Raw genomic sequence first — 25,630 nt, 5'->3', positions numbered from 1 at the left:
CTGGTGAGCAGGGTAAGAGAGGGGGGCTGGTCCCCACCTTCCTGGTGGTTGATTCTATTAATCAGTTTTCTTCAGCCCGCATGTACTGCTGACACGTGTGTTTTGGGTGCAACACAGTCAGCTATATCATCACTATGATACACTGTTATCTCTGTTTCAAATGTTTTTAAGGTGTTTTGGCAGAAGCGAGGATTACTACAACAGTAGGAAGATCCACTGAAGTTACAAGCGCTATTGCATACGGATATATCATTCTGTAGTTTGTTCACATTTTTTGGAACATTGTTGAGCCATCACAATAGCACTTGTTTGGTACATATAAAATTATTGTTAGGTGTATATGAATTTACATCGTGAAGTGACATTCTTGCATAAACCTGTATTTTACTAACTGTTGGGACATATACCACCAGGGACCTATTTTTTCTATTGCCTTGACTAGAAATTTTACTATATTTCCAATAAAATGTAATAATGTTGTTGTTGTTTTTTAATGGCTGGACTCATTGGGATTTGTTCAGAATTTCCTCCTTTTCCCCTCAAATATTCTTCTGTAATAAAATAATTAAAAAGTATATTAAATAACATGTTGTGTCACTTATCTTATGAATTTTTTACACTTTTTTTTCTGACAGATCTAAGGGCCCTGTTGAGTGTGAGTCACTAAAAAACAGCGTCTCCTTAGCTTGTGCGAAGACAGAGGAGAAGTTACTGAACACATGGTACCCTAAAGTGATCAACCTCTTCACCAGCAAGGAAGCCTTACAGCTTATTAGTTCTGGCAAAGTAGACTCCTTTTACAGCTGTGTCTCCACACTTATGTCCAATCAAGTAAGAGGGAATGTGCAGTGCCTACCAATCATGTGGAGTGCCCATGATTCCACTGTAGAAGAGGAACATTGTTTACAAATAAAATATTGCTTTCTCGAATCTCAGCTGTCATGTTTTTCAAATCACTAATGCTAGTAGGTACACTCAATGCAATTTTCTGACATATTTACTGTCAGATAGAATATTTCCAACATGTCCAATATAATTTCCAACTGATTTTTCGATTAATTTTACGATCACTTCTATGAAAAATCATTTGAAAAAATGGTATGGAAATCAGATCAGACATGTTGGAAATAATCGATCTGACAGTAAATCTGTCAGAAAATTGCATTCTGTGTGCCTAGCATTATACTCTGATACTCCTAGGTCATATTTTTTCCCTCAGTTTTTCCCTCCCCCAACATATGGATATATTTTATGGTGCACTCTAGACCACACAAACTTGTGTACCTGTTATACAACTTACTCTATTAATCCATTAGTTTTGTGCACCTAACATCCCCTACCCCTCTTACCACCACCACACCACACATCCTCTGCACATAATGTTTCACCAACCCACATCTCCTGTATACATTTAGTTGCCTTCTACTAAAGTCAAGCCTCATTCTGCTTGAGATGCCACTTGTTTTATATTGTTTATCATTTTCCAATCCTGTTTACCTGAAGTCTGCCCTTTGACAATTTTCTTTCACAACAGAATTGTTCACACTGCAGGCATTTTTTTTTTCGGGACCGTGTGCGGTTTTTAGAAACGTCCTGACCACGTGGCCAATTAATGTCTATGAGAAGGTTCATATCAGCGCAAGTCGTGCGTGGTGCAGCTAGCAAAGCAGTGCGTGTGCCATTTTCGGGGAGATTCCGCCTTAAAGGAAGGTATAGGAAAATCGGAAAACACGTACAAAAACGTGCAATGAGGCGATTGCACTTGCGTTTTTAAGAATAAGTACATCTTTTTTGGGTCAAAGACTTGCGTCAGGGAGTGAATTACAAAACCGCTCGAAAAAAAAGCTTAGAAAACCGCTAAGCACATACGCGTCAAAAACCGCCGAACACTGAGGGACACGCAGACGGAATGCAATGTGAACAAGGCCTAAAGGACAAATGAAGTGAGAAGAATATGGAGGCTGCCATATTTATTTCCTTTTAAACAATACCAGTTGCCTGGCTGCCCTGCTGATCTATTTGGCTGCAGTAGTGTTTTAATTACAGCAGAAGTAAGCATGTGACTAATCTTGTCAGACCAGACAATAATGTCAGAAACACCTGATCTTGCTTGTTTAGGGCCTATGGTTAAAGGTAATAGAAGCAGAGGTTCGGGATAGCCAGACAACTGGTATTGTTTAAAAGGAATAAAAATGTCAGCTTCCATATCCCTCTCATTACAGTTGTCCTTTAAAGGGGTACTTCAGCCTAAACAAAAATACTGTCATTAAAGAGAATCTGTATTGTTAAAATCGCTCAAAAGTAAACATACCAGTGCGTTAGGGGACATCTCCTATTACCCTCTGTCACAATTTCGCTGCTCCTCACCGCATTAAAAGTGGTTAAAAACAGTTTTAAAAAGTTTGTTTGTAAACAAACAAAATGGCCACCAAAACAGGAAGTAGGTTGATGTACAGTATGTCCACACATAGAAAAATACATCCATACACAAGCAGGCTGTATACAGCATTCCTTTTGAATCTCAAGAGATCATTTGTGAGTTTCTTCCTCCTGTTCTCATGCACTGAAGTTTCAGGCTGCTCTTTTCTTCCTGCAAACAGCTTTGCCCTTGTCTGCAATTCTTCAGTATGTGAAAGCCCAGCCAGCTCAGAGGATGATTTATCCAGCTTGTAAAAGATGAGAGAAGAGAGAAGCTTCTCTAATCTAAATAATACACAGGCAGTGTGCAGAGAGGGGGGAGTTCATAGCAGAACCACAACACTGAAGAACTTGGCAGCCTTCCAGACACAGGCCGACAAGTCTGACAGGGGAAAGATACATTGATTTATTACAGAGACTGGGATAGTATGAAGTGCTGCAGTTAGCCAGAACACATTAGAATAGCTTTTGGAACTTATAGGATGATAAAAAACAGGATGCAATTTTTGTTACGGAGTCTCTTTAAGTTACATTAGTTATGTTAATTAGAATAGAGAGGTAATATAATTTTTTACCCACCCTGTTTTAAAAGAACAGGCAAATGTTTGTGATTCATGGGGGCTGCCATCTTTGTCATGGGGGCAGCCATCTTATTGGTTGAAAGGAGGTGACAGGGAGCATAAGACACAGTTCCAACTGTCCCGTGTCCTGATAACCCCTCCCAGCTGCATGCGCTAGGCTTCAAATGTCAAATTCAAAATGTAAAAAAAAAATTGCACCAAAACAGCAGAACGAGAACAACAACATCAGAAATCCCATCATGCTTTGCACAGCATCAGGGGAAAAATTTCTTCTGTGCAGCTAAAAATGAGGCTTGTATAAGAGAAACAAAGTTCTGATGCTGTGAAACTGTTAAAGAAACACCAGGCCTTTTCAGTGCTGCTGAGTCGATTTTTAGTCTGGAGGTTCACTTTAAATTCTAGATTTGAAACATGTATGGTACCAGATAAGACCAAGACATAGTGCTAAACTGTCTCTAAATTATTATACATTTTGCTGTTTTCTTCTGCACAGATTAAAGATCTCTTACAGAGAACAGTGGAGGCGTTTGTGAAATTGTTTGACCCTGAAGAGACACAGTTTTTACCGATTTTCAAAATGGAGCTGACCTTTGATGATGAAAAAATGGACTTTTATCCCAGCTTCCAGGATTTAGAAGAGGCTGTTTTATTTATCGTATCTAGAGTCTCAAAAACCTTACAGGTATAAGAGTGTTTTCAAGCTGTTTTTCAAACGATTGGATCATAGATAATACACATCAGCCTGGATTATCCATTCACAAATTCATTTACCATACATTAACTGGTGCACAAACGTAAGGATTTCTCCACGCATAAAACCCTAAAAGTGTAATTGGGAGGAGAGGCAACACTAAACATTTATGCCACCCCCAAGGCAGGGAGGTTTGGGACATTTCAGAATATCAATCCTAGCCATCAGAGACTGATAGTTGTACTCTTTGACATCCCCTGGATTCTGAGATCCAGGAGTAAAGTGCATGCGGGAACCTCTGAGTACCTACATGTCACACATGTTTGGCTTGGTTGGTAAGTTAATATGGTTCACTGTACAGAAAAACTAACCAAACTACAAATAATGCCTTTTAGTACTGGCAGCTTGTGATACCAGAATGCAACAGTTATAATCCTCAGATTAATTTCTATGTGCCTGAGGATGCTCTGATGCATTCTACTAGTTAGCCTTGAATTTATAATCGTCTCCAGGCACAAATGTTTTATTTTCCTTTGTAGCAAGTATACTGTAGCTCTTGTTTTTATCTGTGTGCAATTGTTATTATTATTAACGTACAACAAATTACTTCCGCTTTCTCAGGACAGTAGTCCCTTCAACAGCCACATACTGAAACAAATATTCTATGCAGCTGCAGCCAATGATCTGAACTCAGTTTCCTGCTACTTTTTGTCCAAACAACCTTAATGATACCAAGCTGCTGCCCTGTCCACAGAGCCTGCTATATACAGTACTTCTTGATCTAGGCTGCTTCAGGACATAAGACTGAATATTTAAAATCTGGCCTTTAGCTGCAGAAACCTCATTTTACAAAAGCTAACGTTTGGATCCTGCTTACTTATATGTCACTTCATATCCATATAACTGTGCTTGGAGTTAGCATTTAGATAAAACTTGATAAAGTATTAAGAACCATCCCAGAACTGCAATGGTTAACAGGGGCGCTCATACTGCTTAAAAGTTACATTTAAGACTTAGTTCACACAGAGTCAGCTGCAATAAGATCGCAACCCAACGTAGGCAAAAAAAATTCTGTCACGCGGTAATGATGCAGTGCGACCATACAGTATGATAACAGTATGCCTCACTGCCACTGAACCCACCACAATCAATGTGAAAGCCACATAGGAATATCAAAGCATCACATTACGATTATATTGTTGGACTCAGTGCAAAAGGGCCCTAAAGGTGACCACTTGTGATACTATAAAAAGATTCAAATTTTCCATTTATGATAAAAAAATGATGGGTTGTTCATAAAATTCAAGGTATTTTTTTCCTCTTTTTTTTGAGTGAGAAGATTAAATTTCATATTTTTTTCAATAAAAGTTGATCGGGAGTGGTGGAAATTTCTGATCAGTCCTTCAGAAAGGGCCCTTTTCCACTAGCAGTCGCTAGCGTTCACGCTGAACGCTAAGGATTGCGATTCAGCAAATGTACAAAATTTCGTGGCGATTTCCCGACGTTTGCGATTGCGATTTTGCTATGCTATGCACTGCATAGCAAAATCGCGGCAAAAATCGTTCCGCGACGCGATTGCGATTGAGTAAAAAACAAATCGCGGTAGTGGAAATTACCTACCGCGATTCCTATGTTAAATAGCAAACTGTAGCGATTTTAAAATCACTAGCAATTTGCGGTTTTGCGATTAAGCAATCGCAAACGCTCTAGTGGAAAAGGGCCCAAAATGAAATGGTGTAGGATAGATTGTCAGTTACTTGATCTAAACATTCAAACTATGTCAGTAAAAGTCAAACAACGTGAACAGAAAAAAGACAGAACTTTGAATCTTTAAATGTGATAAGTTTTCAAAACAATAATATGAGTAACAGTAAGGCTGAAAACTGACATTTTATGTCCATTTTCTGCTCATCACAAAACTGAGAGTGAACGGCTCCTATCTTATATATTGGTTCCTTTGCAGTAAGCAGGCCACACAACTGTGCCATCCGCAAAAATCCGGGCAAGCCAATGTGTCCCCCATATAGCCTAAGGAAGTAACGCATCTGCCCTAGCTCCAGCCAGACCACTGCCGACCATCGGATCAGACCCTAATCTGTCCGCTCTTACTGGCTGCATGTAGTCTGACTGCAGATAAGAACCGAGCCTTAAACCACTAACAACTAACATCAAGACTAGCGTCAAGATAACCATCGAGGTTGCAGGTAGAGAGAATTATCCCTTTTCCACTTGGATAACAAGCCTTTCATAGGCTTTGAGGATGTTTGCTCACCAGAAGAAAAAATCAGTATTCACTGTCCTGTGTTCCAGAGTAGGCTGGACAAAAGTCAATAATTCAAGGAGTAGAAAGATGCTAAGAAGCATAAAATTGACATGTAATCTAACTTGCCATCTGATAACATAACCTGTACTACTTAAAGCGCACCTGAACTCAGAACTGTCTCTCTGTTCTATGAGCAACATTATAATAACGTTTAAGAAAAACATTTCTTTGTTGCAGCTTACAGAACTCCTGCAATACATCTGCAGTGTGTCTACTTCTTGCTTTCATGGAAGCAGACAAAGGGTTAACATATTGTGTTTACAAATTAGCTGCTCTTCTGTGCTGTCACAGTTGAAAGATCAAATTACACTTGTAATTACTTGAATGAGTTGCTCTGCTTGCAACTCTAGGTAAGCTTCTCTGGCTTGTCATCTGATTATACAACCTGTAATTTATTAATTAAAGATGTTAATTAAGCACTGTATAATATGTTTTGTGGGAGTCCTCACATCTCTAATCTGATTGGAGCACCTAGAGCTGAATAAGTCGGGACTTCCATAAAATGTATTACTCGGTTGTCCATTGGTGATCTTGTGTACAAACAATAGCTCACCTATTGAATCACCTGCAGGTCCAGTGAGCTTTTTTAAGTCTATGGGCAGCTGAAATAATGTTATGTGTATGAGCAGTTAAACAACTGTAGACTATAATATACTTTTTCAGAATGTTCAAACAGTGCAGTCCTGGTTATCTGGCAGCACCACAGCTCAGGTTATAGAGGCCAAACTGTCTGACTACATCAACAAGTCTGCTGTTCTGAAGCTGAAAGAAGCAGTCAGCCATAACTTAAAGGACCCAATGACACATTTTCAAGGCTATGGTAAGCTTAAAGTGCATAAAGCTATATATTTTGCTTGTGTATAGAGTGAACCTATAATCATCATAACCTGCGCCTTTTTTTTTTTTTTGTCTGTGAGGGTAGTCTTCTCTCACTTCCTATCCTGGTGACACTCAGGACATTGGACCTTGCAAATAAACATCTAATTGATTTTGTTGTTCTTTTCAACCATAAACAAATGTACATTGTTTAAAGGATACCCGAACTGACATGTTCCATGATAAGATAGACGTGTATGTACAGTGCCTAGCACACAAATAACTATGCTGTGTTCCTTTTTTTCTTTCTCTGCCAGAAAGAGTTAAATAAAAGGTATGTAAGTGGCTGACTCAGTCCTGACTCAGACAGGAAGTGACTACAGTGTGACCCTCGCTGCTAAGAAATTCCAACTATAAAACACTTTCCTAGCAGAAAATGACTTCTGAGAGCAAAAAAGAGAAAAAAAGGGGGATTTCTTATCAGTGAGGGTCACACTGTAGTCACTTCCTGTCTGAGTCAGGATTGAGTCAGCCACTTACATACCTGATATTTAACTCTTCCAGGCAGAGAGAGAAAGAAAGAAAGGAACACAGCATAGTTATGTGTGCTAGGCCCTGTACATACCAATGTCTATCTCATCATGTCACATGGCACTTCAGGTATCCCTTAAGTGCTGAAACTGTACAATGCAGTACAGCCTGACCCCTCACAGTGCAGCCCTTCCCCCCCCCTTACGTTCTGTGAGTGAAACTGAGCAGGAAATACATACGGTACATAAAATACCTTTTTTAGCTCATTATTGTATGCTTTTAGGCACATTCAGGGGATTTGGTAGGAACCTGAAAGATCCTGGGCCCCTCTGGGTACCAGGAAGGAGTCAATAAGAAAAGTGGTTGTGGCCATGATGGGTGGAGTCAAATTTACATTAACCTTTCAGCAATGTAATTCAGAGACAGCGTTGCCATACAAACATCCTTATGAGACATAATAGACACATTCAACATCATTCACTTCTTAAGCCTCATACACACAAGGCACCGTTGTAGCTGTTGCTAGCACACAGTAGAAGATGGGTGCGCAACAGCTCGGCGACAGCTCCGCCTGAGCGACAGCTGTCTACACGTCTCTGGCCAACAGGCAAAGAAGCGGCGGAAGCTATCGCCGAAAGTTTCGTCCCCCCGCCGGAAGCTCCCTTCTGGCTGTGGGTAGCTGTCGCTAGTCTGCACATACACATGCAGTACACGTGGCGGACTAGCGACAGTTGCGGAGACAGAAGTTGCCGGCGATTGAACTTTTCAATCGCAGGGCAACTGCTCTCTCCGGCAACAGTTCGGGTGTGCGCCTCATGCACACGGGGCAATTGCCGCTGCAACATGTGCGCACCATGTGTTTCCAGCAACAGTTGTGCCCCGTGTGTATGAGCCATTAACCTATTCGCGTTCCGTCGTTTTCACTTGAGAAATGTTCACCTCACATTTATTAGCCTATAACTTTATCACTACTTATCACAATTAACTGATCTATATCTTGTTTTTTCCGCCACCAATTAGGCTTTCTTTGGGGGGTACATTTTGCTAAGAGCCACTTTACTGTAAATGCATTTTAACAGGAAGAATAAGAAAAAAATGGAAAAAATCATTATTTCTCAGTTTTCAGCCGTTATAGTTTTAAAATAATACATGCCTCCATAATTAAAACTCACGTATTGTATTTGCATATATGTCCCGGTTATTACACGGTTAAAATTATGTCCCTATCACAATGTATGGCGACAATATTTTATTTGGAAATAAAGGTGCATTTTTTCCGTTTTGCATCTATCACTATTTACAAGTTTAAAATAAAAAAAAATAGAAATATATCATCTTTACATTGATATTTAAAAAGTTTAGACCCTTAGGTAAATATTTACATGTTTTTTTTTTATTGTAATGTTTTTTTTTTTATATATTAAACATTTTATTTGGGTAGTTTTGGGAGGGTGGGATGTAAACAATAGGTTTATAATGTAAATGTGTGTTCATTTTTATTTTTTTTTACTTTTAGTTGTAGTATTACTTTTTGGCCACAAGATGGCGGCCATGAGTTTGTTTACATGATGTCACTCTAAGCGTAACATACGCTTAGAGCGACGCATGGGGGAGGTAGCAGCCAGAAAAGGCGCAGGTTCCGAGAGAAGTTGTCGCTTTTTCTGCGGGGGAGAGGAATCAGTGATCGGGCACCATAGCCCGATTCACTGATTGCCTGGCTAACGAACCACGGGCCGGGAGCGCACGTGCACGCGCGTGATCGGCCGCGGGAGCGCGCGGCAGCGCGCATGGTTCCTGGACGTAGTTTTTACATCCAGGAACCAAAATAGGTTAAAGAGAATCTGTACTTTGAAACTCTTACATAAATAAACGCACCAGCCTGTCTTCTCCTAGCCCCCTCTGTGACATTTTCGCTGCTCCCGCTGCTTTCCTGGTGATAAAATCACTTTTTTATTCATTGTTTTTGTAAACAATGAAGCTCGCCGCCAAACAGGAAATACATCATCAGGGCAAGTACCCGTTTGCAGAAGCTCCTCTCAAATGTGACCTGATTGCTGGAATGTTACTCCCATGTGTTGCCTTAGCTGCTTGTCTGAGCTCTGCACTGATCTCTCTGCATTCACAGCTGTTTGAAATGTCTCGGCTCCACCAGGCTTGCAGAGAGCTGGCTGTGAGTAGAGACATTGCCTGTGACTCATACACACACAGGAGAGCCTGCAGTGGGCGTGCATAACTTCTCCCTATCACAGCAGAGACAGTGCATTCTTCTTTGGCTCGACAAGAAGATTAGATCTATTACAGAGACAGTGCAACTAGAAAAGGCTGCAGTAATCCAGACCACATTAGAACAGGTATAGGAACTTATAGGATAAAAGAAATAAGGCTGAACATTTTGTTACAGAGTCTCTTTAAATTATAATTACGGTAGGCAAGTGAATGCCTCATATAACAATTTTGCAGCATGTTACCCCTAAAACACAGAATTCAGCAGGGTGTGAACCAAACATCATTATCTTGCAGTTCCTCAAGAAACAATTAGATAGAGTGTAGGCTCCAATCCACATAATTAGAGCCTGGTAGCACTATCATATTGCTCTGCAATGCAAGAGCCCATGCTTTTTACACAACCGTGTTACGTTCTGTTGCGGCGCTGACCCCAGTCAACTATACCTTGCAATCAAAATGCATGTCTGTACACTGCAATATTACCAGGCTTTTGTGCATCAGGCCCTATGTCTGATGTCCCTCTGTATCACACACATAAGTATGCATTGATAAAATCTGCTCAGCAATGTGGCAATGTGCACAGGCCCATAGGCAGCTTATCCTCCACAAACATAATAGGGGCCCATTCACACTAGGACGATTAGCGGGTGGTTCAGTTAATAACAGAAGCACTAGCTCTTTTTAAAGCGCTAGCGCAATAGTAAGTATATGGCAGTGATCTCACTGCTGCCGATTGCTGGGATTCGCAATCAGCGGAAATCGCTAAACGCATTACCTGCAGCATTTTTCGACGATACGGTTTGTGATTGCAATTAGCATGCAATAGAAGCGCTAATCGTGATCGCTCCAAGAACGCGTATTTGTCCAGCAATTTTTCTGTGTTAAATCGCGCACTACCGTTTTGCGCTTTTAAGTGTGAATGGGCCCTTGAATAAAAGTGTGAATAGGCAAGGTTTCCCAAAAAAAGAAAAAAAAAACACAATTAAGCAGTGTTTTCCCCCAACAAAATACATACCGTATACGTAATACTACCGGTATGTAGCAGATTATGATGGCAGTTAGATGAGACCAAACAAGCTTTCTTGCCTGAAAACCAAAACTGCCAGGGAGAATTGTTTTATATAAGCATATTGGTGGCCACTAATGATCCAATCTTTTTCATCCAATCTTACCATTTCTATGATATATAAGGGACCGCCTAAATTATCCATTCAATATTTCCACTAAATTTACCCTTATACAACATAGATTTGGTAAAATTGGATGAAAAACATTGGATCAATAGTGGCCACCTTAAAGTGAACCTGAGATGGCTGGAACCAATGCATTTATACTTACCTGGGGCTCCCTCCAGCGGCAACCCCATGAGGTTCCTGGGGTCCCTCGCCTATCTTCCCAGCAGCTCCATCCTCTTAGACTCCATCCCGGTAGACTGGCCAGCCATGCTCTTCTGCACATGCGCAGCTTGGCACACCCCCCATCGAGCTCCCCTCCCCGGGAGCATTCTGTGCCTTTGCAGTAGTACCGTGCAGGCGCAGAACACTCCTGGGCACGGGAGCACGTCGGGGGATGAGTGCACGGCTAGGCCACGCATGTGCAGAAGCGCACAATTGCCTGCGACTGACTAGTCTACCAGGAAGGATTCTAAGAGAGCAGACCCCAGGCACCTCATGGGGCTGGAGGAAGCCCCTGGTAAGTATAAATGCAGCGATTCAAGCCATCTCAGATACACTTTAAGGAGAGTGTCTTATGGCAATGTTAACCATCAGTAAACAGAGAAACTTATTTCACTGCAGTATCGGCATACCCTAGAGCAAACCTTGTCAGTGGCTTTGCTCTGCAGTGTTTATGGGCTGGTCTGCAGATAGCAAGATGGAGTTTTGTCTGTAACTTTCCTTCCTCCTCCTTACCAGTATAATGCAGTACAACATTTATTTCAGTCACCATTTAACATCTTTCTTTTTTGTATTAGTGGAAAGTTTCAGCTGGCTTGTGGATGGTACAGCAGAGGAGAAAGTAATGACTTTCCTAACTGAAGAACACAGCTTTGATGAATACATAGCGGTATGTCTGGAAACAAAGAAAAAATCTTTAGAATAAAGCATGGTACACACGTTTCTTGGCACAATTTTAGCTGTTTTTTTATTTTACTATGCGTAGGAACTCCAGAGTTCTAGAAAATCCCCATACATATTCTTGAACCTCCTCTGATCAGCTTGTATATAATATAAAATAGTTTTTAATATTCTGAAGACATAATCATTCTTTCCTGACGCACTATTCTAACAGCAGGGCTACTGGTAGGGTTTGATGCTGCCTCATATACTAACTACCTGTTATGATCCCTTGCTGAGACTGCTTATACCCCATTGACAACACTGAATGGCTGGTGTGAGTTTGTAATTTTACTAGCCATTGGATGTCAATAGAAAAAGATCAATACAAGCAACAGTCATCCCCACAATGCAAGAACTGCAGCCATATCTATATTTTTAGCAAGCTCTGTAACAGAATACAAGAGATAACAGACCAACAAAGAGTATGACAATCTATTTATTCAACTTTACACAACATGCCTTGTGTTTGCAAATTGCCTTGAGTCCCTTTATAAGGGTTAAGGGGTGTAGAAATAATGACTATAGACTAGGTTGTCAATTAGGGCTAAGGTGAAGGCTTTAGATAATTTATATTCTTAATATATTTCATTTATTCAATGGGAAAAATTAAAAATAAAATAAAATATTTTGTCAGGTTTTCTGATGTTTCCCTATGAATGTTTTCAAGTGATTCCAACACCTGGAGACCTAAATAATTTAGACCAACAGAATGATCATTTATGTCCGTTGTGAGATCAGATTGCCCAGTATTAACAATTGATTGGTTTAGTGAAAAGTAATATGCCCCCAGTCCTCAACTCTTTGAGGATCTTTGAGCCCCCAAACCTTAGATAGCAGTTTTAGGAGGACTTTGTCCCCCACCCTCTTAGAATTTTGTATGCCCTTCTCCCCAGATAGCAGCAGGGGCGTACGTACCTACCACAAGAAGCCAGTGGCACTGACATTTTCTGCAACACTGTATAGATTATAGAGTTATTAACGGTTAGCTCCGTCCACATCCTGATGACTCCTTTCCCCCCAAACCCCTCAAAATTTGCAGCAACAACCCATCAACCCTCCCGTCAAAAACAATGGTTGTTTTCAGGGGGTGTCTGTAAATGATCAGCACCGGGTGTCAAATTCCTTAGGTACGCCACTGGATAGCAGTGTTAGGTGGCCTTCGTGCCCCCACCATATAGTGGTATTAGGTGGTCTTTTCCCCCCTCCCTCAGATAGCAGTATTATGTACCCCCATCCCCCGTATATAACTATTAGGTGGACCTATTGACCATTGAATTTGATTTTCAGAAACTGCAAATTTCTGCTTACTTGGTAATTTGGTAATCTATAAGTCCTCCTCATTTTAAATGCTTCAGGGCCATATTCTTCTTTCTGGCTTTCCTGTCCAATGAGTTAAATCTTACAGCAAGTGAAAATGTTGAACTTCCATCACCTGGATCTGGATGATGAATTCAGAGTTGGCATGTTTAGGGTGAAATTGATACCAGATGTATGTTCTAAAAATGTATCTAAAACTGTGCCCTCCCATACGCTGAGAGTCCTGGGTACCTAAGCTGCAGATAGTGCCATCTCTTGATGATCATCATTATGCGCTGTCACCTCCAAGGCTTGTTCTTCCTCTGTCACTTCCAAGCTTTGCTCTTGGCAGGTCAATGGGGTGGGCAGTTTTATCAACAGGTAGGGAAGGGTCAGGGCTTTCTAGTGACCATCCAGAACACTTAGTGTTTAAGTACCCTGGGAGTCAGTGCTCTCTGATAATGTGGAAGAAGGTATGCCACGATGTGTGCATGCAAGTCTATGCATCTGCAAAGCCAATATGTCCTATATGGTAATAGATTACAAATTAAGTGAACATAGTTCATCCTATCCACTCCACTGCATACCCAGCAGACATCTCATCATAGTATTTTACTCTGATTTCCCAGAATTGAATTTGCTATATTGACTTGCACCTGTGACTGACTGCTGCTATCGAATATGTGCCATGACTCTTAAAGGGAACCTGAAGCGAGAGGACTGTGGAGGCTTTAATCTTTATTCTCTAATAAACACTGACAGTTGCCTGACTTCTGTGCTGATGCTCTACCTGTAATACTTTAAGTCACTTGCCCAGAATAGCATGCATCAGATGCTTTGATTCTAGTATGACTCCATTGGCTGCATGCTTTTTGCATGTGTGTGTTAGTCAAAAACAACTAAAGCCTACTGTAAAGCACAGCGGGACAGCCAGGCAACTGGCATTGTTTAAAAGGGAATTAAAATGGCAGTCTCCATATTCCTCTTAATTCACGTTCCCTTTAAGGACGTACTTTGTAAAGCAAAGATGTATCCACCCTGAATTATTTGTTGTTTTTTCTTTCTGTTTCCTTACAGTTCATAGAGCAGTTCCACAGCCTGGCCAGGGAAATAATAGCACTGCCCACCCGGGCTTATTTCATTATGGTGCAGCTGGACTGTGATGATCTGAAACAAGGTCTGGCAGACAAGGCCAAAAGCTTTGCCAATGTACTATTAGAGAGATTGGTGGCAGACCACAAATCGGAGAACAACAAGTAAGTGGTCAGGTTTCATGATATAGTCACTGTTTTCTTATTCTTCAATTCTGAACATCTAAGTAGAAATAATCTTGATAAACAGCATTTATTGTACAAACTCCAGCTTTTAGGCTGTGTAAATCTAACCTGTGTGTATGTAAAGCAGTAAAAAGAAAAAACACCATGGAAGTGTAAAAATAAAAGGCACTCAGTTGTGGTATGAAATACTGTAAATATTTTTAGAGAGGCAGCTACTTAAAGAGAATCTGTATTGTAAAAATTGCACAAAAGTAAACATACCAGTGCATTAGGGAACATCTCCTATTCCCCTCTGTCACAATCTCGCTGCTCTGCGCCGCATTAAAAGTAGTCAAAAACCGTTTTAAAAAGTTTGTTTATAAACAAACAAAATGGCCACCAAAACAGGAAGTAGGTTGATGTACAGTATGTCCACACATAGAAAATACATCCATACACAAGCAAGCTGTATACAGCCTTCCTTTTGAATCTCAAGAGATAATTTGCGTGTTTACCTTCTTCCCCCTGCAGCTCTCATCCACTGAATACTAGTGACAGGCTGATTCTTTCTTCCTGCAGACAGCTCTGCCCTGTCTGTAATTCCTCAGTATGTGTCAGCCAGCTCCTTTCACAGCCTTTTTACAGAAGAGGATTTTTATCCAGCTCTCTTCTCTCACTGATATCAGAGAGCAGAGACGCTGCTGGCTTATGTAAATAACACACACACACACACACACACACACACACACACACACACACACACACACACACACACACACACACACACACACACACACACACACACACACACACACACACACACACACACACACACACGGGAGTGTGCATAGAGGGGCCTGGAAGGGGGGTGCATACCAGATCAGCACGGAAGAGTTGGCAGCCTTCCAGACACAGGGCGACAAGTCCGACAGGGGAAAGATACATTGATTTATTACAGAGACGGTGATAGTAGAAAGTGCTGCAGTATGCCAGAGCACATTAGAATAGGTTTAGGAACTTGTAGGATGGTAGAAAACAGGATGACATTTTTGTTACAGAGTCTCTTTAAGGCAAAACTTAACTCTTACTTTTGTCTTCAGTGGAATAGAGTTCTTGCATCTGCCAGGTTATTACTGCTATCTATGTCCCTACTGGGGAGAATTCCCCCTCACTTCTTGACTTAGTGATACCAAGGATGCCAGTGAGCACAATGTGTGTCACAAAGAAAAAGGCAAAGGACTGTAATAAATACTGACAAATGTTCTCAGTCTAGTGATTCTACAAAAGAGGTTTTTTTTATTGCTGTCTGTCCCTGTTGAAGAGATTTAACAGACTTCCTTTCTTAACCTCCCTGGCATTCAATTCCTCCAGGATTTCTGTGCAAAAGGTGATCCAATTCATTTTCATAACTTTTTTTACTGTAACTTGCCAAAATGTGTCAAGCAAGGGTCTGGTATACAGTGCAGGAGAGTATTGACATGTATGCATGTCAATACTGTTCACAGCATGTTTTGTATTGACATCTATAACCGTCAATACCACTAGGGAGGTTGAAGGGAAATTAAAAGAATTCTCCTCAAAGCAGATATAAACAGCAATGGACAACATACACAGGATCTATCCTATTTCACTTCAAAACTCAAATAGAAATTGTGTCTGGAGTTGAACTTTAAGTGAATACACTACAAGGTTTCACATGTTATTTTGTATTTTATTATAGTGCTGCAGGGTAGTGCAGGGTTGTAGTGTATTGTAGTATGATACTGTTATGTGACATCCTCTATTCATTCTACAAGAAACCTCTCCTCTCCTATGGCAGAATCTGCACGGAATTTGAAACGATTAAAGAACAAGCCTTAAAAGTCCCTGAAACGACTGAAGATGTAATTGCAGAGATTGCATATGTTGAGGAAGCTAAAAATAAAAGTATTGTAGAACTGAAATCTCGGATTACAGTACGTATACTTTAGTAATTCATTTTTGTGAATATATATATATATATATATATATATATATATATATATATATATATATATATATATATATATATATATATATTGCATGTGTTATACAGAGTATCCAATCAAGTCATTGTAAACCAGAACTTGGGATTGCGAACCAGAACTGGGAACTGGGATTTTTGAGGGGGCTAAAAGGAGCCCCCTCTTCAGTACAACAAAATAGCTATAATACAATACATTAATCCAATCACATTTGTAACGCGCATTTCTCCCATAGGACTCTAAGGACTCAAATGCTAAATATAATTCTCCAGTCCATAAAGCAGGAGGTATTTTCAAATATTCAGCTTTACATTAGCAAGAAGGTACTCCCATAATGTCCGCTAAAACAAAAGACAGAAAACTTGGCACTCTAGCGGGTTGGGCAATGGTGCAGAAACAGGCTCTTACATTTACCTGACACTGCAGGACAGATCCTTCCTCATCAAAATGGGCAGCACGGTGGCGTAGTGGTTAGCACTTTCGCCTTGCAGCGCTGGGTCCCTGGTTCAAATCCCAGCCAGGTCAACATCTGCAAGGAGTTTGTATGTTCTCCCCGTGTCTGCGTGGGTTTCCTCCGGGTACTCCGGTTTCCTCCCTCAGCCCAAAAACATACAGATAAGTTAATTGGCTTCCCCCTAAAATTGGCCCTAGACTGTGCTACATACACTACACGACATAGACATAGGACTATGGTAGGGATTAGATTGTGAGCTCCTCTGAGGGACAGTTAGTGACAAGACTATATTCTCTGTACAGCGCTGCGTAAGATGTTGGCGCTATATAAATACTAAATAATAATAATAATAATCAAAAGGATGTGATCATGGTGAAGGAATGGGGAAGTCTCCTGCAGATTTCTAGAGATATTAATGTGGAGTCTGGGCACCACCCAGGATCGTGACTTTACTGATCTATAGAATGAATGTACATCACATCACATTAAAGTGTAAAGTGGTGGTAAATGGCCAAGGAGAGAGTACTAGGCAATTAACAGCTCGGTACTACAGCTGTTTAGTGTTATGCAGGTGCTTCATCATGTGTTCATGACAATGCAAAGAGAATTATAGGAAAGTCATGTTTGGAGAAAACCAAAGACACAGTTTTTTTTATAGTGCACATCAGTAGCCATGCAGTTCATCATCATAGAATATATTATTAATTCTTCACTGTACCAGAGGGTGCTAGAGAGAATGTGAAAACGTTTGTCAGAAGCTTGAAGCCCATGCAATGTGGACCTTGCAACATGACAATGACCCTAAACATTCTAATAAAGCCACAAAGCAATGTCAGAGAAGAACAGGTGGTTTCTGAAATGGGCAAGTCAAAGACTGGATCTAAAGGCCCCATTGAGAAGCTTTGGGTTATTTAAAACAGGCTGGGCATGTGAAACTGAAAAAAAGGCTCTCTCAATCAATGCCTGAGGCTGTTACATAATAATTCATGATCTATTCTACCAAAGTGGGTAAACATGCTTTCTCCACAGACTGAAATGGCATATCTGTTTTTCCTGTAGTGAGATATATATATATATATATATATATATATATAGATATATATATCTATATATATATATATATAGATATATATATATATATATATATATATAATTTTTTTTTCTTTCAGGAATGTCAAAGGAGAATGAATTATCTGTTAGATGTGTATTTTTTCACACCAGAAGATATTGCGCTAAACTCAACAGTGTTATTGTGGCCTCGGAATATTAACCCTGTGTTTGATGCAAATGATGAGGTAAGTCAGGCTGAAGGATAATGCTTACAAGGTTTTTATTTACTTCATATTTCTATATTTCTTCTAGCTGTACCATAGCCTGGATAAATGAGAATCTTCCTAGATGTACTTCTTGAAATGAAATGGCAACAGTTGGTTAGCACTTTTCTCCTGTCAGATTTAAGCACCTTGAGAGCTGCAGCCACTCGGTAGGCTGCCCTAGGGTGGTAGGAAATCCTTACTGGTTAAGCAATGGATGCAGCCAGGATTCAAACCCTGCTCTCCCACATCGTAGGTGGTTCCCTGTCTGGCCGACCACGTTAATTATAGCATTCTCAATACATATGCTTGTGAGTCATCTGTATGGTGGTATAGACCCCAAAACTTTCTGTATTTGATACAAACATTTTTTGAGTGTGAAACCAGCAACTGTGTTAACTACTCACATGCCATGTCTTTTTCTCAAAGTTGATAGAAAAAGCCAAGCGTAAAGGCGAGGGTGAGTTACTGGCAAAGAGAGAGAAGCTGATGCTGGAGCTGGAGAAGCTGTCACGTCGGATGGAGGAATTTGCAGAATGTTCTGAGCTGGATATGATGCAACAGGTAGGGTCTCCGATATCATGTGAACAGACCTCATATGTAAAGGCATAGGAAGTATGGTTCAGTGGAATAAGGCTGTGCAGGGCTTTGTTCTTTGTCATCCGTATTTATCAGCATTTCCTTGTTACTAGGCAGCACTAAAGAGACATTGTAGCGACATATAGTAGAATACATGAAATTATTCAGGCCCATGGCGTAGCTAAGGAGCTATGGGCCCCTGTGCAAGTTTTACATGGGGCCCCCCAAGTGCTCTATACATAACAATTGATACAGCGTACCAAAACCTGGCAAAGACAACCCCAGTGTCAGAGGTGCAAGGAGGGGATGGGGAACGGTTTGTGAATGATTACTACTATTTAAAGCATCTATGGAAGTGATTATTTCCAGCACAGGACCAATAGAGAGCAAATAGTGTGCTGGAGGGAGGGCCCCTCGGGCTACGCCAATGATTCAGGCTAATCACTTTTAAGGTAATTTTCCTGGTATCAGCATCAGAAACACTTCATATACAGTATCTGTATATTGGTGTAAATTGGTATGTAGCCTAACCCTCCCAGGAATGCTTAGCCTAGGCAATTTTTAAGCCCACCCCCGATCATTTCAGGTGACAAGTTATATTTTCTACTGGCTTTAGAACTCTCAGTAAACAAACATTGAACAAAGATCACCTGACGGGACTAAAGATGTTGCCACCTGTGATAATTTCAGAATGTAAAGCAAACACCAACTACATGATTTATAAATGAATATTGTCAAACTATAAGAAGTTGTATTCCCCATTATGTTATTTTTAGTACAGTTCCTTTTTAAATGCTTAGACATGGGGACTGCAGTGAAGAGAAAAAATAAATAAAAACATCTCTGCTACCCAGAGCTGAGAATACTTCAATGTCTATAGTTTATTATTTTAACCAGATACTTTAGAGCCTTGTACATTATTTGTAATGTTGCATCTCATTGCAGTATGTGACTGATGTGAGAACTGTACAGAAGCGAATTGCAGATGCAGAGGAGGTGGTGGCTTACATTAACAGAGAAGAAGCTTTATATAAATGGGACTTGACTTCCTATCCAGAGCTGGACACCTTGAAAGCCAACATTGAACCCTACCAGAAGCTTTTTGCTCTCATCTATAAATGGCAGAAGACTGAAAAGAAGTATGCATGTGTGAATTATTATTATACATCTACTTGCCACCAGTTGCCTGCTTACTCTGCTAGTTTACACGTGCCATGGATGCAACTGTGCATTCACTGCCAGTTTGTAGTTACCTGGCAACTGATGGCGTTTCTATGGGTGTAAGGATCAGTAACAGGGAGAGAGTGCCCACTGTCCTGTGCTTTGTGATTGTCCCAGCCTAGATGAAGACCATACTCTGCCTAGGAAAATTCTTCAACTGTTTCATGTCACCAGCCCTTTGTCAAACTGTGTACAGAGCTTTTCAGCTGAGCAAAATATTCGGCATTGGTGGTTGGACAGTGCTTGGCGAGTGGAAGGAACACTCCCACATTACCCTTGTGAAACTGGAAGTTGTCTAGTCCTTATAATGCAAAGCCCACACAGTCTTGTAATAATTCTTGTCCAAAAGAATCTTTCTTGATTGTACTGGACAATCTAAACCCATACAAAACATGCTGTTAGGCCATATGACAATGCGTCTGTTCTAATCTATGAAGGGGAGGAAGGAGGATGAACAGAAGCAAGCTGTACTGTGTATAGCAGTAGTATTCAGGTATCATTTTTCATCATGCCCAATCATTAAAAAGCAGTTAGAGGGTGTTCAGGGACACTTGTACATACAGTAAAACCTTGGATTGAGAGTAACTTGGTTTGAGAGTGCTTTAATATATATGCAAACAAAAATGTTTGTGAAAATCTGACTTGATATACAAGCAAAAATATTTACAAGCATCATATAATCACAACTAAGCTGACGGTTCTTCTCCCTTTGTAGGGACTGTGCAAAGTCACATTTCCATGAAATCCTCAAAAGTAACTGTGTCATTGGATAAGTTCCTTGTTAAAGCTACACAAAAAATGGTTGAGGAGAACCACCAGATAGCAATGATTCTGTTATAGTGATAGTTATAGTAAAAGCCTTGTTTACAGCTTTATTTACAGTACAGTCCTTTGTATCAAATATTTTTCTATAGCTTTATGGATTGTGGAACGAATCACTTGAATTTACATTCATTCTTATGGGGAAATTCGCTTTGATATAAGAGTGCTTTGGATTACAAGCGTGTTTCCGTAATGAATTATGCTTGTAAACCAAGTTTCCACTGTATTTGCAAAACAATTTTGGCACCTTAACCACTTCCACACCATGAAATTTTATGCTGATCTGTGCAGCGTGGGCTCTCCAGCCCACAGCACTGATCAGCTAGCAGCCAGGGCGATCAGACTTCCCCCCTTTTTTCCCCACTAGGGGGATGTCCTGCTGGGGGGGTCTGATCGCCGCCGGCTGCTTGCGCTTGCGGGGGGGGGGGGGGGGGGGGCTCTTCAAAGCCCCCTCCGCAGCGCTTCCTGGCCTCCTTCCCCTTCCCTCCCTCTCCCTCCCCCTGTGAGCGGCGCAGGACGGAAATCCGTCCTGCGCCTGATGGGATAGGCTTTAGCCTATCAGATGCCGGTGATCCCCGGCCAATCAGAGGCCGGGGATCGCCGATCTCCTCTACGGCGCTGCTGCCGTATACATGTAAACACCGGGGAAGATCTTCCCCGTGTGTTTACATTTACCCTGCGAGCCGCCGATCGGCTCGCAGGGTGTTCACGGAGACACCCTCCGGGAACTGACATGGAACGGCCGCTCATACGAGCGGCCGTTTCCATGGTATACACTTCTGGATTCAGGGGCGTGTATATACGCTCCGAGAATCCGGAAGTGGTTAAAGGAGCTTATGCATCATCATTTACATTGACATTGACATTTATGTTGACATTATCCACAGTATTCACACTGTTGCACAGCAGCATATTAGCATCTCTAGTGATTTGATTTAGGGACCCAGATGCAATTACTGTTTATGGCATGAGGCACCTGCATTGATCACAGGTTTTTCCCACTTTAGGTAACTTTTGGTCATACTACTGCATGTCTTCCTTTTGTGACTGTCCTCTTGCATGTTGTTTTCTTGGCTGTTGTCACAATCACATGACTTTTGTTTAAATGTCACAGATATCAAGTAATACACAATATAAACATTAGAGCAGGAATTTTCCTGACCGGTCAGGGACAGCAGGATGCACATTGCTGCACATTGCACTAGTTAAGTACCCATCGCAAACTTTAATTCTTCTTAAAGTGAACCCGAGGTGAAAATAAACTGATGAGATAAACAATTGTATTTATGCTCCTACTCCTAAAAATGACCTTTTTTTTAGATATCTGATGTTGTTTTTCATATTTAAACATTTACAAACTAGATTGAATGATTTGGTGCCTCTGCTCAGTGCCAGCCTATTAAGTGTCCCAGAGTTAGAAAAAGGCCAATAGTTCATATATTTTATCTCTCTCTGCTCTCAGAAGTTTTATTCTGCCAAGAAAACTTTATGGCTGTAATTTCCTTATCAGTGATCTTTACTTCATTACTGACAAGGTACCAACAAGACAGAAGCTGTCACTTCCATGCCTAGAAATTAACTATTTCAAGCTGCAACATAAAACAAGTAAAACAGCCGGGTTATTAATATGTTTTGCACTGTACATACACATGTTTATCTCCTCATGTCACATTGCCTCGGGTACACTTTAAAGAGACACTGAAGCGAAAAAAAAAATGATGATAGAATGATTTTGTATGTGTAGTACAGCTAAGAAATAAAGCATTAGGGGCAGAGACATAAGTCTAATATTGTTTCCAGTACAGGAAGTGTTAAGAAACGCCAGTTGTTATCGATGCAAAAGAGCCATTGAGCTCCATGACTTTCAAAGTTGTAGAGAGCTCTGTCTTCTGAAGCTTGTTATCTCAACTGTCAGTAATTGTATCTTCTTTTTCTTTGCAGAGAACAGTTCAAAAGTTCACTGGCCTGCTCTGTAAAATCATTTAGAATGCTGAGTAGTGTGTCAACTGCAAATATTAGAGAATGATGCAATGTTATTAAAAAAAACTATATAACTAAAAAATAAAAATGTGAGAATATCATTTTTTGCTACTAATGTTCTAGTAATTATTCATACTACACATACAAATAATTATATCATAATTTTTTTTTTCACTTCAGTGTCTCTTTAGGTATCAGTAACTAAATATATCTAGTTAGAAGTCCTTTGATAACCCGAGAAGGTCCACCACTAATATTGCCCTGTTTAAATAGCTTTTACCATTTTTAACCTACTGGTGTTCTTTATTGTTGTGTTCCTCAGATGGATTGATGGTGCGTTCCTTGATTTGAATGGAGAGAGCATGGAAGCTGAGGTGGATGAATTCTTCCGAGAGGTGTATAAAATGTTGAAGCTATTTCAGCAGAAGGAGAAGAAGGCAGAACAGGAAAGGAAGAAGGGAGGCCGGTCTCTGACGGATGATAAAGTGGAGGAAGAGAAGAAGGAAAGCCGCATAGTAGCTATGTGCTCTTCCATCATAGATCAAATCAAGGGCTTTAAGGTAAGCAAGTGATACCAGGACAAAATAAATAAGGACAGCGTGCCCATGTATCCCTGCAACATTTTCAGTATTTACATCTTTTTAGATGTAGGTACTATAAGATCCCTGCAGGGGGCTTTGTTACTCTCTGGACAGTTTCCTATGGTAGGAAGGTAGATAGGTAGCTCCCTACCACAAATGGAACTAAATAGAGGCTTTACCTTCTCCAGCTTGGAACTCTGTCTTCTCCCTTCTGTTTCCCAAAAACACTGAGAGCCCTCACTTGCCAGTAACAAAATTTCCATTATTTTTTTTTCCATTTAGTTTTAGACAGCAAGGAGTTGTTGGGCACAGCTGAGAGATGTTCAGTGTTGATCTGAAATTGTGGAACATCCTCTTTATGTAGATAATGTCTAAAGTATAATAAAACTACGACACATCGTAAATGCATAACTTTAAATAAAACAATGCACTTTGTTTGTTTTGATGTAATGAATGTATGGAAAAGCAGGAGTCTGTTTAAAGGGACTCCAAGCAGTGCAGAAACTATGGAAAGATGCATATCATTTTAAAGCTCTCTTTCTCCTCTTTCCAATGTTATATATACCGCCACCCTACGCCTTTTAGTTTTCGCTATTTTCGCGGCTGAAATTGCCGCGGCCGTGATTTCAATCGCAAAAATAGAGAAAAATGAAAGGCGTAGGGTGACGATTTAGGTGTTGCCAGAAAGAGGAGAAAGAGAGCTTTAAAATGATATCCATCTTTCCATAGTTACATTGTATTACACAGGGCGACTTTTTCTGCTGAATGGAGCTGCTGACACTGGGGAAAGTGTCGTCCTGTGTAATACAAGTAACTATGGAAAGATGGATATCATTTTAAAGCTCTCTTTCTCCTCTTTCTGGCGACACCCAAATTGTCACCCTACGCCTTTTAGTTTTCTCTATTTTCGCGATTGAAATCGCGGCCGCTGCAATTTCAATCGGTGAAAATAGCGAAAACTAAAAGGGGGTTTATATATCATTGGAAAGAGGAGAAAGAGAGCTTTAAAATGATATGCATCTTTCCATAGTTTCTGCACTGCTCGGAGTCCCTTTAATGAAATTGTACGTAAAGTTTACAGTACACTGCTCTAAACCCATTAAACAGAGATGGTGACTGAGCACCTATTCATCTTGGCATGTCAGATTGACAGTCTCCATAAGTACTGCAGAGTCTTGTTTACTTCAGTCAGCATTAAGAAGCATGGCCCATGTTTATCGTAACCCTAGGCTCTTTACCACAACCTGCAATACAGTAATGATCAGCCAAAAATGCACCTTGTCTACTTGCTTGTCCCCCTAGCAGGGCCAGCACCAGGCACATGTACATGCATAGTAAGGCTACTATCATCGATTGTACGCCACAGAATTCCTAACATCTGTCAGGGCCCTTTCACACTGGCTGCGTTCTGTTTTTGAAAAGGCATGCAATTTTCAAACGCACGTACAGTAAAGTTACAATTGGAATTGTGGGAATGCATTCATACGGAATGCGTTTCCAATTTTCTAAAAAGGCAATTAAAGTTCCATTGCATTTTTCCTGCATTTTGGTTGAGGCCAACATAGTGAGAATCGCAAACCGTGTCTGCATTTATGATTGCGTTTCGTGATTTTTGGTGTGAAAGTACCCTCGATCAGTGTTTCTGCTGATGACAGAAAGCATGAGGACAGTCAGATCTGTGCTCAAAATATATTCCAGGTAGTCAGACCTTTGGTAACAAAGTTTAAAGATGACTAAGTAGCATTTTTTTTAGTAGCTTTAGAAACTGTACAGTACAGTAGAAACCAAATACAGTGTTTAACCACTTAAGGACCGAGGCTGCTTTCCTAAGTCTGTGCTGCGTGGGCTCTCCAGCCCGCAGCACAGATCGTCATTGCTGCAGGGCGATCAGACTCCCCCCCCCTTTTTCCCCCACTAGGGGGATGTCCTGCTGGGGGGGGGGGTCTGATCGCCGCCGCTCACATGTGCCTAGCGGGGGGTTCCTCAAAGCCAGCCTCCGCATCGCGATACCTTCCTCCCCTTCCCTCCCTCCCCTTCGCTCCATGGGCGGCACAGGACGGCGATGCGTCCTGCGCCGCCTCTGATAGGCTTCAGCCTATCACAGGCGGCGATCCCCGGCCAATCAGAGGCCGGGGATCGCCGATCTCCTTTACGGCGCTGCTGCGCAGCAGCGCCGTATGGATGTAAACACAGGGGATTTCTTCCCCACGTGTTTACATTTAGCCTGCGAGCCGCGACCGGAGGCTCGCAGGCTGTTCACGGAGACACCCTCCGTGAACTGACATGGAAATCCACAAACGACCAGCCGCCATTAGCTGGTCGTTATGTGGTTAAGTGGCTATTTACCTGGGTGAATTTTCCCACCAAGCACAATCTATATATGAAAGGGAACCTAAAGTGAGATGGATATGGTTTTTTCCTG

The 25,630-nt window shown here is 41.0% G+C and overlaps 1 protein-coding gene across 1 annotated transcript in view; it reads left to right on the top strand.

The window, feature by feature from the left end:
* DNAH12 (dynein axonemal heavy chain 12) overlaps positions 1-25,630 on the top strand; it is a 257,076-nt gene that overhangs the window by 42,860 nt on the left and 188,586 nt on the right. Inside the window, exons 8-17 of the mRNA XM_068253712.1 lie at positions 636-831; positions 3,493-3,681; positions 6,677-6,833; positions 11,559-11,650; positions 14,077-14,255; positions 16,075-16,210; positions 17,882-18,007; positions 18,455-18,589; positions 19,550-19,743; positions 22,950-23,187. Of these exons, the coding sequence (XP_068109813.1) occupies positions 636-831; positions 3,493-3,681; positions 6,677-6,833; positions 11,559-11,650; positions 14,077-14,255; positions 16,075-16,210; positions 17,882-18,007; positions 18,455-18,589; positions 19,550-19,743; positions 22,950-23,187 (1,642 nt within the window). The remainder of the gene's footprint in view (positions 1-635; positions 832-3,492; positions 3,682-6,676; positions 6,834-11,558; positions 11,651-14,076; positions 14,256-16,074; positions 16,211-17,881; positions 18,008-18,454; positions 18,590-19,549; positions 19,744-22,949; positions 23,188-25,630) is intronic.

The sequence above is a fragment of the Hyperolius riggenbachi genome, chromosome 9 (assembly GCF_040937935.1).
Source record: "Hyperolius riggenbachi isolate aHypRig1 chromosome 9, aHypRig1.pri, whole genome shotgun sequence".
Lineage (NCBI taxonomy): Eukaryota > Metazoa > Chordata > Amphibia > Anura > Hyperoliidae > Hyperolius > Hyperolius riggenbachi.
This window is presented reverse-complemented; position numbering and strand designations above follow the sequence as displayed.